Source organism: Sitophilus oryzae, unplaced genomic scaffold, assembly GCF_002938485.1.
Source record: "Sitophilus oryzae breed Bouriz unplaced genomic scaffold, Soryzae_2.0 scaffold_966_pilon_pilon, whole genome shotgun sequence".
Taxonomy (NCBI): Eukaryota; Metazoa; Arthropoda; class Insecta; order Coleoptera; family Curculionidae; genus Sitophilus; species Sitophilus oryzae.
This window is the reverse complement of record NW_022147601.1, coordinates 289,148-304,224: the sequence shown is the minus strand read 5'-3', so window position 1 is coordinate 304,224 and position 15,077 is coordinate 289,148. Positions and strand designations below refer to the sequence as shown.

Sequence of the window (15,077 nt, the reverse complement as noted above, 5' to 3'; positions counted from 1 at the left end):
AAGAAAAAATTTTGATTCAGTCAAATAATTGCGATTTTTACCAAGAGACGGTTTTTACGTAAAAAGTCACGGAAACGTATATTTTTTAATTCAGTAGGATTTTATACAGGTACGGAGGAAAAGTTATTACTCTTTCTTTTTCTTCGGGTTCCATCTCCTAATGGAGGTTGGAAATCATCAATTCTAACTTTGTTAACGGCTGCTCTGAATAACCGGTTTGAAGTCATTCCAAACCATTCTCACAAATTCTTGAGCCACGATGTTCTTCTTCTTCCTTGGCTCCTTCTGCCCCTTTATCTTTCCTTCTATTATGTTCTGCAGCAGGGCATATTTAGGTCCTCCCATTATGTGTCCAAAGTACTCAAGTTCTCTCTTTTTAAGAGTGTTAATCACCTCTGCGTCGCAGTTCTACATTTGTAACCTTGTCAGTCCATGCAATCCTCAGCATACGCCGATAACACCATATTTCGAATGCTTCAAGCTTCTTCATTCGTTTGTATTTCTGCTGATTGATCCAAGTTTATTATTACTCTTTAAAACAGTTAAAACACATATCGGTGGCGCCCCCTACAAATAGAAGTCGTATCTACATCAAAATCAAATTTCTTATGTCAAAAAACTCCCAAACACGTTACTTCGAAATAAAAATGAAACTTCTACACCCTGTATATCTCCGAAACTAAGCATTTTAGGACATCATATTTACACGAACTTTTTTACTTATTTTTATCTGCAGAATATGCTGCCGAAGTTTCCGAAATACAGTTGGGACCACCCTGTAGAGAATTCGAGTCAGTAAAATTCATACCTACGTCACGTAGTACTACTATAGCGTATGTATAACGCACCTATACTGCGAATTGCTTGTTATTCAAGATGTCGTCGGCAGGAAGATATAAGTAAAAAAAATATGCTTGGAAAAGCGTTATAAAATATTTAAAATGGCGAAAACTTGAAGGAAAAATAGATTTTCCAGTTACGGGAGGTGACAGAATGGGGAACTGCCTTGCCCTGAAGAGCAGGGAACATATTTCGTTCGAAAAGCCGATAAAATTTGATAAATATAAAGAGAAATAATACAAAAATATCGAGCAAAATATTAATAAAAAAATATCTGGTAAAATTTCAAGTCAAAAATTTTCAAGTAAAAATCAGTCATCCGTATTAGCTAGTTAATATTTGATTTTGATATTTTTGCCTTAAATAAACAGTTATATACCTGAAACATGGCTTTGTTATAGTTTCCGGTGGCCGGAATGACAACACTGTACGATATCTGCTCGAATTCGGGCGCGTTGTCATTGATATCGTCAACTTTGACGACAACTCTCGTGGTCGATGACAGTGATGGTTCGCCATTGTCAGAAATAGAAACCTGGAAAGAAAAAAAAAAACGGACTTAAAAAGGCTTTTATTAAATATAAAAAATATTTATTATAAACTTTTATTGATTTTCTTATACAGGGGCATCCTTTGTCAGCCAGCCATTCATGGACGTGCCTACAAGTAGGTATTTTAAATAATATTACTTATACAAAAATTATTTCTTTGATGTTGTCGATAATATTTGTAAACACTGATTTTAATATATCCTCATAAAAAACCAGACTAGATAAAATCAGGAGCATCTAAGTATTCTATTAATTGGTGAATGCACAGTGCATTCACCAACTAATAGAATCATATCAATTCTTTCTGATATAGGATAAGTTTGCAGGGGTTGAGGGGTAGGCAACCTACAATATCAACGTATTTTGAAGAGACACGAATTCCCCATTGAATATCGGAATAATATAGTGGGTGTTCCATTTAAAATAAAAGAGTAACTTGCTTTTAAAAGCGACCAATGTTCAATATTAATTTTGTCTCACCCTGTATAACTTTTTGGGTCAAATTTTAATTTGATTTAAAGTACAACAGTTATTTTAACTGTATATTAAGCTATACCGGGTAAATTCCAGTTTAAGTAGATTTTATTGTAATTTAAAAATTGTTCTTTATTTTTAGAAAATGTTAAATACTATGTCAAAAACCTTACGTTTTAGTCATATACTTCTCTAATGAAACTCACCTTTATTTTTCTCCCAGAATCAGAAAATCAATTAATATATATAGGGTGTTTCATTACAAAAACACAACTTGGATATGTAACTTTTTTTGGGGACACCCTGTAGAACTTTCTATATTTTTCAAAAGTGCCCTGAAGTACATGCAGTATGCTCACAAAATTTCATTTAAAAAAAAATGAAAATTTCGTTTTTATTCAATAAAAACTGTCGTTCTCCTTGGAGCCTCCGCGTGATCAGGCGTCACCCTGTGTATAGGTAGCGATCTTTAAATTATATTGCTGATAATTTAAACGTGTTTTGTAGTACACACACCGGAAAAGTCTAGGGATATTACAATTTTATCATTTGTATTTCAGTAATTTTATTATTTGTATTTCTAATATAATAAAATTAAAATAAACAAATAGTTTACAGGACGTATTGGAAATAAAAATGCGAAATTTAACGATTTTTTCAAATTTACCTTGATTTATATTGAACTCAAAAAAATACTGTGAATTAATAAAAAATATAAAACCATTTTTACTTAATAAAGGGTATGGCCTCCTCTACTGTTCATTACAGCCCTACATCGTCTCTCCATGCTCCTGATCAGGTTGTCGATCTCTTCTTGAGGTACAGCCTGCCACGCTGCATTCACGGCCCGAACCAGATCCCTACGAGTTTCACGAGGCATACCCATTCTCAAAATTCTTCTTTGGACCGCGTCCCATACGTGCTCGATGGGGTTGAGGTCAGGAGATTGTGCCGGCCAGGGTAAGATTAATTGATGAGCATTGATAAACTCACTTACCACTCTGGCTGTATGAGGCCGTGCATTGTCATGCATGAGAATGAAGTTTCTCCCAAAATCAATGGCATATGGTAACACGACAGGCTCAAGAATTAAATCACGATATGTGATTCCTGTTAGAAACCTTTCAAGAAAAACAAGATCGGTTTTTCGGCCTAACTGAACTCCTCCCCAGACCATAACTGTTCCACCTTGATAAGGGTGCACTTCCTGAACATGATCCAACCGAATAAGATTTCCCGGTTCTCTCCATACCCTAAGCCTTCTCGAATCTGGATGAATTCCAAAGCGTGACTCATCCGTGAAAAGAACATTTGCCCATTGTTCATTCGATCACTGAACATGATCTTGAGCCCACAAATATCGTACCTCTCGATTTCTCTCGTTAAGGGTTGAGCTCTCCAGGGGCGTCTGCTTCTTAAGTTAACCTCTCTTAATCTATTGCCAACAGTGTCAGGACTAACGGTTACATTATGTGTTTCCTGGAGAATTAAACTAAGCTATGGTGCTGTAAGAGTCGGTCGGCGTCGAGCATTTAATTGTAAAAAATGATCTTGCTGAGGGGTAGTAATGCGATGTCGCCCTGTGTGCCTTTCAGCAACATCACCACTTTCACGGTACCGTGTACTTAATCGCGATATTACACTTTGCGTTGTATTTAATGCTCTAGCTACGTCGATTTGGCGCATTCCAGCTTCGAGCATACCCATGGCCCTTAGCATTTCGTCTCTGTTAAGATGTCTACGCTCCATAATGTCGTTTAATACTAAACAGAGTTATTTCAATGAATTCTGGCCAGTTATCATAAAAACATAGCCAGTACAGGTTAAATTCGATTCAATTGATGCTAGGTGCTTTTTATACATTTGACAAAAAATGCACAAACACTTCTGCAAATATCCCAAATTTAGAAATAACTAGTGTGACTACTTCGTTTCAATCGAAGTAGAAACCATCGGCCTACAAATATGTGGTTGTTTATTCAAAACATTTATTTTTAACTTTAATAAAATGATATCCCTAGATTTTTCCGGTGTGTGTAAATTGATCATACCCCAATATTTTCTTTGCATTCACGAAATTCCTTCCCAAAATTCCGTCATATTTTCGAGACAACTCTATGTTTCATTTTTTCCTCTTTTCGCTCAGTGCACGTTTTCCATTAATAACTTTGCGGTTTTATTAGAGGACCAAGACCGATTACCGGGTGGCCATGGACTGCTGCGAAAATTGGCTGCGACGGAATATCTAAATTAGAGGCGGTGGCCCTTTTAAAATTATGATAGATCGGCCTTTTACCCGACCTCGGACCTAACTAAGGACGACACGTCGAATAAAATGACTAACAAGGAACGAGAGGCACACTATTTTTATATTCATTGAAAAAATCACTGAGATATTTCATTGAATCATGGATATCGAGACGTTTAGTATAATTTTTTTAGTTTTAACACTTTTTTAAAAAAAAATTGGCGTCGGGAGGCAGGTATAGCCGTCCATACTAAAATATGTTAATATCTCAAAAACACTGCGACTTTGACTGATTTTGATGTTATTACAAATTTTGTTGCAAATATTATTCCTAATCTTAATTTGAAATAAAATGAAAAATATACGAAATAATATACATGTACTGATTTCTTTCGAAAATCGACAACTATGAAACTATGAACCCTTCCCGGCCACAAACTGTACATTGTGAGACAGGAAATTGTAGAAAGAAACAAGCCCTATAACATAGGATACAACATTTTAATGAACAATGCTTTCCATAAAATCAATAAAATGAAAAATATACGAAATAATATTCATGTACTGATTTCTTTCGAAAATCGACAACTATGAAACTATGAACCCTTCCCGGATACAAACGGTACATTGCATTGTGAGACAGGAAATTGTAGAGAGAAACAAGCCCTATAACAGAGGATACAACATTTTAATGAACAATGCTTTCCATAAAATCAATAAAATGAAAAATATACGAAATAATATACATGTAATGATTTCTTTCGAAAATCGACAACTATGAAACTATGAACCCTTCCCGGCCACAAACTGTACATTGTGAGACAGGAAATTGTAGAAAGAAACAAGCCCTATAACATAGGATACAACATTTTAATGAACAGTGCTTTCCATAAAATCAATAAAATGAAAAATATACGAAATAATATTCATGTACTGATTTCTGTTGAAAATCGACAACTATGAAACTATGATCCCTTCCCCAACACAAACGGTACATTGTGAGACAGGAAATTGTAGAGAGAAACAAGCCCTATAACATAGGATACAACATTTTAATGAACAATGCTTTCCATAAAATCAATAAAATGAAAAATATACGAAATAATATACATGTACTGATTTCTTTCGAAAATCGACAACTATGAAACTATGAACCCTTCCCGGCCACAAACTGTACATTGTGAGACAGGAAATTGTAGAAAGAAACAAGCCCTATAACATAGGATACAACATTTTAATGAACAGTGCTTTCCATAAAATCAATAAAATGAAAAATATACGAAATAATATTCATGTACTGATTTCTGTTGAAAATCGACAACTATGAAACTATGATCCCTTCCCCAACACAAACTGTACATTGTGAGACAGGAAATTGTAGAAAGAAACAAGCCCTATAACATAGGATACAACATTTTAATGAACAATGCTTTCCATAAAATCAATAAAATGAAAAATATACGAAATAATATTCATGTACTGATTTCTGTTGAAAATCGACAACTATGAAACTATGATCCCTTCCCCAACACAAACTGTACATTGTGAGACAGGAAATTGTAGAAAGAAACAAGCCCTATAACATAGGATACAACATTTTAATGAACAATGCTTTCCATAAAATCAATAAAATGAAAAATATACGAAATAATATTCATGTACTGATTTCTTTCGAAAATCGACAACTATGAAACTATGAACCCTTCCCGGATACAAACGGTACATTGCATTGTGAGACAGGAAATTGTAGAGAGAAACAAACCCTATAACATAGGATACAACATTTTAATGAACAGTGCTTTCCATAAAATCAATAAAACGAAAAATATACGAAATGAATATATTATTAGGCTTATTAGGCCAAATTACAACAGACTACCGCAAGCAGATATAATAATTATTTTTTTACGTCACAACTTCATTCCACAACTAAATGAAATGATAATACTAATAACGTCTCTATAATTTAAGCTAACGATGCTCTTAATCTCGAGTCCTAACCGTGTTTCTCGGTCGAAGAATTTCCGACAAGCGCCCAAAGTTTCCCAACTTTCCTCCCACGATTAATATAGTACCTTGTCGCCAACACCCTACAGCCTTATTATCCTCTCCAACATATCCTCCACCTCAGGAATTCGTCACTTTCGCCGCAAAGTCTCCACGTTTCCCGGGCCCGCTTGTTTTCTTGGAAGAACTTTCCCCAAGACAATAATAATCTACATGAAGGGACGAAGGAAACCAACACACACATATACAGGGTGGCGCCTCTCATACACCGCGGAAGCTCTAAGGAGAACGGTAGTTTATATCGAAATTAAATTTTGGCAGCTTATGTCTGAGAATTATACAGGATGTCCCCAAAAAAGTTACCTACATATTAAAGTTATGTTTTTTTTCTAATGGAACACCCTATATATTAATCGATTTTCGGATTCTAGGAAAAAATAAAGGTGAGTTTTATTAAAGAAGCAATATACCTAAAATCTTAGGATTTTGACATATTATTTCACATTTTGTGAAAATGAAGAGTAAATTTTAAATTTCGATAAAAGCTACCTAAATTTTAGTTGACCTTGTATAGCCTGATATGTAGTTACAGTAACCATTGTATGTTAAACCAAATTGAAATTTGACCCGAAAAGTTATACAGGGTGAAACAAAATTAATATGGAACATTAGTCACTTTTAAAAGCAAGTTACTCCTTTATTTTAAATGGAACACCCAGTATATTTTTCCGGTGTTCAATGGGTAATTTATATATCTTCATAATATTATTAAGGTTGCCTACCCTCCAGACAAAGATTTTCCTAGATATTTTAATTTTTTTGATTTTGCCTCAGTAGATCTTTATTATTTGAAAAAATCTAGGTGGTTGAAATATACCTTTTGTTAATTTATCAAAAATTAAAAATACTCAACGGTAATAAAAAGATACACGTTCAAAATATATTTTAATTATTACAGAATTAAAACTAGATATAAACCTATAATTATGTGACAAAAATTAGCTAGATGAAATTAAATGCTCAAAATGCTTCTTTTCCTGTTAACATGATTGTCTTTTCAAAAGGATCTTTTCATTTTAAAAGGCATATATGTATGTGGAGTTCTACCTCGAAAAGCAGTTACAATAATTTCTCGATAATAGTTGGTCGAGTTTTGTAAACACTGTCTTCAACATATCCCCATAAAAAAAAACCCAGACTAGATAAAATCGGCAGCATTTAAGTATCCTATTAATTCCCTCTGATGTACATTATTTACTTTTGATCCTAGATATTTTTGCAGTCGAAAAATTTGACGAGCTATACAACATACGACTAAATTTTTCTGGAAAATTTAATAAACCGCCTTTAAAGCCGGCTCAAACCCCTAGAGGGCGCTGCTAAAGAGTGCGGCGATAATAATAAGCGATGCCATTAATATAAGCGGGCGGAATTTTAATGAAAAACTCTATTATCTATTTCCATTATGCGCCATAAAGGTCGGCGTGGATTTTACGAGCGGGACTGCCGTCCGTAAAAGCGCCAGCCAGCGCTACTTCATAAACTCCGTAATTAACAACTTGCATTATTCACCGGTCGTGAAAAGCCATACTTATGCCGGAAAAGACGTTAAAGGAAACCCATATAGCCAGATACGAGTCGCCAGAATGTCTTCCAGACTGCCGAGACGATACGTTTAATGTCTCCCACTCATTATAACCTATAGAGATTTTTACGGCAGTAAAACTTCATAAAGAACATCGAAATTAATAGAATACATTAGTGGTTTCAATTATTAGCGTACAGTTTGTTTCTCTAATTTCAATGTATAAAATCTAGTGGTAGTAATTTTCAACTAGTAGTTTTCAACTTTTGCCACTAACTATACAGGATTGTTCACCACATACGACACGGAGTATTGTATCTAAACGATGAGATTTTTACAAATTGTAAGTTTTGGACTCGATGAAGGACTATTAGAGGTACAATTTAAAAATAATTTTACAAGATACAGAGTGTCCCAAATAAGTAAAAAATATCAAAGTTGTATTTTTTTAAATGGAACACCCTGTATATTATTACATTTTTAGTTTCTACGATTAAAATAAAGGTAAATTTGATTAAGATTTATTATACTTAAACCTTATCGTTTTTGAAATATTTTCAATTTTGTGAAATTGCAGTAAAAATTTTAAGGCTTCATTTCTCCAAGGGTATCAAAGTTTTTAATACTAAATATTTACTGAAGTTTATTTACTGATCAGGTATTGTGCTGCAATAATAAAAATAATACTACCTTATACAGAGTGTCTAAAAATTTATTTTAAATAATTATTAGCTTCAAACGGCAATAACTTGTTTAATTTAAATGGAACACCCTGTATATTTTACGAGAATCAGTTGCACAATTTAATTGTCTATCAAATTATATTATACCATTTTTTACCTATCTCTTTAAGTTTCCGTAGAAAATGCATTTTCTTGTAATTTAGAACTTATTTATCAATATACCTATGGACTATTATTGACATTTTAGATTATTTTTAAAAATGTACCAAATTTTTAAAGAGTACAGATACTAATATTGTCGATATAATTCGTTTATTTCATTAAAAAATAAAAAAAACTGTTTAAATATTTGTTAAAGAGGACCAATTAATATGATTCCAGTATTCAAACTACATTAACTGACTGTTTGCTTTGATTAATAATAATTGCTCCAAATACTAAAAAACTGAATTTTGTATGGGCATTAGACAGTGTGATAAAAAGTAACACCTTAAAAATGATATTTCATTTTTTAATAAATGCTTATTTATAACTACAGAGACTTTAATTTGATAACTTATTATTATATTGATTTCTGACTCAAATCCACATTTATTTATAATAATTTAATAACGAACACAATTAAGTATGTAATTAATTAGTATATGGGCGCAAATAATGGTGTTATATTTAATTAATGGTATACTCTTTTATAAAGATTTAAATAGTTTTCTTTTTGCATACAAATGGGCTAGTAATATTATCGTTTTGCTAAAAACGATAATATTACTAGTCTGTACATTTTGTACATTTGTTGCTTTAAAAACAATCTAAAATGTCAATATTCCATAGATATATTGATAAATGAGGTCTAAATTATAAGAAAATGCATTTTATACGAAAACTTGAAGGGATAGGTAAAAAATGGTATAATACAATTTGATAGACAATTTAATTGTGCATCTGATTCTCCTAAAATATACAGGGCATTCCATTTAAATTAAAGAAGTTATTGCCGTTTAAGTTAATAATTATTTAAAGTAAATTTTTAGACACTCTCTATAAAGTAGTATTATTTTTATTATTGCAACACAATAACTGATCAATAAATAAACTTCATTAAATATTTAGTATTAAAAACATTGATACCCTTGGAGAAATAAAGCTTTAAAATTTTTACTGCAATTTCACAAAATTGAAAATATTTCAAAAACGTAATGTTTAAGTATAATAAACCTTAATCAAATTTACCTTTATTTTAATCGTAGAAACTAAAAATGTAATAATATACAGGGTGTTCCATTTAAAAAAATACAACTTTGATATTTTTTATTTATTTGGGACACTCTGTATCTTGTAAAAATATTTTTAAATTGTAGCTCTAATAGTCCTTCATCGAACCCCAAACTTACAATTTGTAAAAATCTCATCGTTTAGCTACAATACTCCGTGTCGTATGTGGTGAACAACCCTGTATACTTCAAATTTTTCAGAAAAATAAGTAAACATGGAGTATGAATAAATATCATTAATTTTGACATAAATGACACTGACGGTCCGCTTTTTATAGATAATCCACGGTGCCAAACTATTTAAAAAATCGTCTAATTATTCCTTATTTTTGATATATAAAAAGTATCTTTTATTGACATCGGGCCAATCAATAATTTTCCCAATCAGCTCAAAATATTGACGACGTTGCCAGTGTTACTCATCAAGCAATACTATTGTTATATTAATCAACTAGCGTGTACCCGCGACTTCGTTCGCGTCTAATTAATCATTTGTAATGGTGATGATAAAGTAAAGCAAGAATTTCCATTAACATACAAACTGGATAGCATTTTCTCGCATTTTATATCAACATGAAAAAAAAACAATCGAAAAAACCCTCCTTATTGAACCTCTACACCCCACAGCCAATAGTTTTATTACCCTTAGAATTCGAGTTTAAAAAAAATCCCTTCTTATCAGAACCTCTACACCCTAAAGTCAATCTGTTTTCCATAAATCAGCTTTTTTTACGTCAAGCGCTTTAAGCAGGATCGTGATTAATCAATGACCAGATTGTTCGAAACACCCTGTATACATTTTTTAAAAAATCTTAAAAATATGTAAAAACAAAATAAAATATACGTGTTTAAGCGTTTTTCGGAAACTTGACCGTTTTTTAAATAAAAAATATTGTAATATTTGAGGGGTGGTTCCTCTTGGAACTGGAATTTCGAAAAATCCCTTCTTATCGAACCTCTACACACCCTAGAATCAACCTGTATGCCAAAATTGAGCTTCGTGGAATATATATATCAACATAAAACGAACAGTTATTTTAGAGAAACGTCTAGGTTTACTTATTTCACTGAGACTTTTATGAAAAAAAGTCCTTTGCCTCGGGTACAGATACCGCCACGTTTTGGAAATAGCTCAGAATGAAACAAAATTGAGGGAGGCAACAGAAAACGCAAAAAAATCCCCACACGCCCTCCTCGCGAGTAGTTTTTAGGCGCTTTTAAGAATCGCAAGTAGGTCGAGGCAAACCGAAGTAAGTCAAGACAACTGGAAATAAACTGAAATGCGACCTTGACCTGCTTCGAAAAGTTCTCTGCATAGTGTAGAGGTTGTTTATGACTGATAATAACTAATAATTTTTTTTTGATTTACACTCCCTTTTTTATATAACACAAAAAATAATATAGAATCAGATGAAAAAAGAAAATAAAAGGATTAAAACTAATTAATTAAAATTATTTTTTTATAAACACGGCAAAAGCTTAAACAAAGAAGAGTATACCTTATTAAAACATAATAGGATTTTTTTAACAGATTTTTCTTTGTTAATTAGCATCCATAAGTCGGATTAATGAAATGATAAACATGGCATTAGATATGTATAAAAACAGAAAAAAATACCATCTAAATAAGAAAAAAAAAACATAAAAAATTAAAAAAAAAGAAAATTATTTACCTCCAAAATATGTTCATCCTGTGTTTCCCGGTCCAGTTTTCTGGCAGTTGTAGAAATTTCACCTGGAAAGAAAAATTAATCATTTTAAAATTTCAAATAAAGAAATATTTTTTTTAACTAAAGTTTAAAAAAATGGCAGTGTTTCCTATTTAAGACAATTCCTCAATATTGAGAAAAAAACGATCCAAAAAACATTATTTAATAGGAAAAACCCTCAACATTACGTAAAAAGTATTCTACTTAATCAAAAGCGAGTCCCCATAATATAAAACCCATCGTATCGTTTGTAAAAAGCCCATTTCGGACCTAAAAGTGCCCTCATAACAAAAATAAATTGCCCTAAGATACACTAAAACCTTTTATTGAAACGACCCATCCATTATATCCGGGGAAGATACATGCTACGCAATAATATGACGTTTGGAGATGTAAAAAATGGGGTCTTTAAGAAAAAAAAAAAAGGAATTTTTAGTGTCGTTTGATCATAAGTCACGTTTTTTACATATTGGAAGCTTTTTTAAAACATCAAAAGTATGATTTTTTCATTTTTTTCTCAATAAAGCTGTAAATTTATTTAAAATAAATTTATAACTTACAAATTTTAAAAGAACATCTCCAACAAAGAAGAAAGAACAAGGAAACAAATCTAAGGGAATGTAAAAAACGAAATTAACTGAGCTTACAAGACATATATTTGCGTATAAGATATTCCACGCACGAAGTGAGCAAGTAATTTTCAAGGAAATGGTTCGCTTTTCAATGATTCGATCTCCTTAATGGTTCATTTGATTACCCGAAAAGAAAATTCCAGGAAAAAGTACAGATTGTGGCAAAAAAAAATAAACCAGAAGTTAGAAATCCAGTATGTTCTACATAATAAAACAAAAGGTTATATAATATTCATTGGAAACAGGACACAGAACACAAAATAGATTTGAACAGTGCAAAATTATAATGAAAGAAGCAATACCCTCTAAAAGAAAAATAAAAAGGCTTTTTTAATACAATCTAATAAAAATAAATGTATTGCTCATGCATCTGTAGATGTTAGTAATGTATGGCAATCGCTTCTTTGATTTTAAAGAACATAACATACGTAAAAATTAAAAATAATCATACAGAAAGTTTGAAGCTTTTTGGTTTTACCTTATTAAGTAATTGTTATCAGGTAGTAATTGTTAATTTTGAAGTTTAACTTAATATAATGTCATTTTAACAGAACGTCAACGGTTTTTGTAGACGTATTTGTTTTTAAAAAACTAAAGTGTTCTGGAATAGTTTCATTTAGTTATTTCAAATAGCTTTTTTTCTTTGTTCTTTGTTTTCTTTGTATTTTTTAATATTAATTTAAGCGTGCTCTAATAATTATACATAGGTCTTCTTTTAATGTTTTGTATTTTGTATATAAACACTTTTACTAATAGTAGTTGAAAGGACCCCAAATTTTTTATTATTAAATTAAATCTATACTAATATATAATTAAGTTATTAATATTAGTCCTTAAGTGACTGACACACTGATTAATCAAGATCCTGCTCAAAACACTCAACGTAAGAAGCTCAATTTTGGCATACAGGTTGATTCTAGGGTGTAGAGGTTCGATAAGAAGGGATCTTTCGAAATTCCAGTTCCAAGGGGGTGAAACCACCCCTCAAATATCACAATATTTTTATTTAAAAACGGTCAAGTTTGCGAAAAACGCTTAAACAAGTATATTTTATTTTGTTTTTTACATATTTTAAGATTTTTTTAAAAATGTATACAGGGTGATTCGAAAAATCTGGTCATTGATTAATCACGATTCTGCTTAAAGCGCGTGACGTAAAAAGCTGATTTTGGAAAACAGATTGACTTTAGGGTGTAGAGGTTAGACAAGAAGGGATTTTCGAAACTCGAATTCTGAAGGGGTGAAACTATCCCTCAAATATTAAAATATTTTTTATTTAAAACCGGTGAGTTTTTCGGAAAAACTCTTAAACACGTATATTTTATTTTGTTGTTTTACATATTTTAAGATTTTTTTATAAATTTATACAGGGTGTTTCATAAAATATGACCATCGAGTAATCACGATTCTGCTTAAACTGCTTGACGTTTACAGCTGATTTTTGGCAAACGGATTGACTCAATTGACTGTGGGTTGTAGAGGTTCGATAAGGAGGGGTTTATCGAATCTCAAATTCCAAGAGGGTGAAAACGCCCCTCAAATATTACAATATTTGTTATTTAAAAAACGGTTATTCTTTCGGGAAAATGCTTGGGCAAGCATAATTTATTTGGTTTTTTTACATATTTTGAAATATTTTAAAAAACCATACAGGGTGTTCCAAAAAGTTGGGTAATTTCTTAACCACAATTCTGCTTAAACTGCTTGACGTAAAAACCTTATTTTTGGCAAACGGATTTTTCGAAAGTCAAATTCCAACGAGATGAAACTACCCCTCAAATATTACCAAGTTATATAATAATATCGCCATATTGTTTTTTCTCTAGCTGACACAAATGTGAGAAAATTTTAACCAGTTTGTATGTTAATGGAAATTCTTGCTTTGCTTTATCATCACCATTACAAATGATTAATTCGACACGGTAATGATTAATTCGGTACACGCTAGTTTGTACCTATATAAACACTTTTACTAATAGTAGTTGAAAGAACTTCAACTTTTTATTATTAAATTAAATTATTAATATTAAAATGAATTAATTAAAAATTATTTTCTCATTTACATATTCTATTCAACGAGGAAGTTTCCATTCGGATTTACCACAAAATTTACACTAAAAGTTCTTTGAAAATGAAACCGAAAACTTCGAAGATGGAAGTCCGAAATTAGCTGGAAAACTTGCAGAAATTATGAGATAGAACTCTGCACCTTCTTAGTTAGTTGTAAAAATAATTAACAGTGACTTTAATTATGGTGGTTCAACATCCAATTTGTTATAGATGATGGAGTTATCTATATCTATTACAAAAAAATTGGTCAATTGCGAGACGGACTCGCACACGTGGTTCCGTACCATTCATTATCTATACAACATTAGATATTATGTTATTATAAACTTTTTTTCCGATTTAGCTGAAATTTTCAATGCGCGTATAAGTAATTTAAAAAAAAAATGGAGAAACACATTACTAAAAATTGTATTAATCAATAATAAATATGTAAAAATATGTCAAAATTAAAAAAAAACGATTAAAAAAAAGTCGCCTTGACTAGGATTCGAACCTGCCTTACTACGGCTCCAACGTCATAGCAGCGTAAAGTCCTAAAGCTTTAACCACGCGGCCACCGAGGACTGGAAAGATTCTATGTAAAATTCTTACTTAAAAGATAATGTTTAGTGAAAGTACTTTTTTATTTATAAACATTTATTTAATTCTGTTTTTAGTATTTGTTCACTGAGAGATGGTGTAGGACTGTCGGGCTGAGTATCAACTCAGACAAAACCGCGATAGTGCCATTGACCAGAAGGCGAAGTCTGAAAAACTTGAAAAGAATCCAACTAGATGGAAAGGAAATACTGCCAACACAGGAAGTTAAATACCTGGGAATAACCCTCGACAGTAAACTCCTGTGGAACAGGCATATTAAGAACACTACCAGCAAAGCCATAAAGGCTCTCATGATATGCAGAAGACTGGCCGGAAATAGATGGGGCTGCTCCCCTAACATTTTGCGCTGGATGTATACCATGATAGTAAGACCCATGATTACTTATGGAGCAGTTGCCTGGTACACA

The 15,077-nt window shown here is 31.8% G+C and overlaps 1 protein-coding gene across 8 annotated transcripts in view; it reads right to left on the bottom strand.

Moving 5' to 3' along the window:
- LOC115891127 (fat-like cadherin-related tumor suppressor homolog) overlaps nt 1-15,077 on the bottom strand; it is a 224,690-nt gene that overhangs the window by 56,287 nt on the left and 153,326 nt on the right. For all 8 annotated transcript variants that reach the window (XM_030911517.1, XM_030911518.1, XM_030911519.1 and 5 more), the window contains exons 16-17: nt 11,333-11,394; nt 1,220-1,375 (exon numbers count right to left, since the gene is read on the bottom strand). In XM_030911517.1, coding sequence (XP_030767377.1) covers nt 1,220-1,375; nt 11,333-11,394 — 218 coding nt within the window. The remainder of the gene's footprint in view (nt 1-1,219; nt 1,376-11,332; nt 11,395-15,077) is intronic.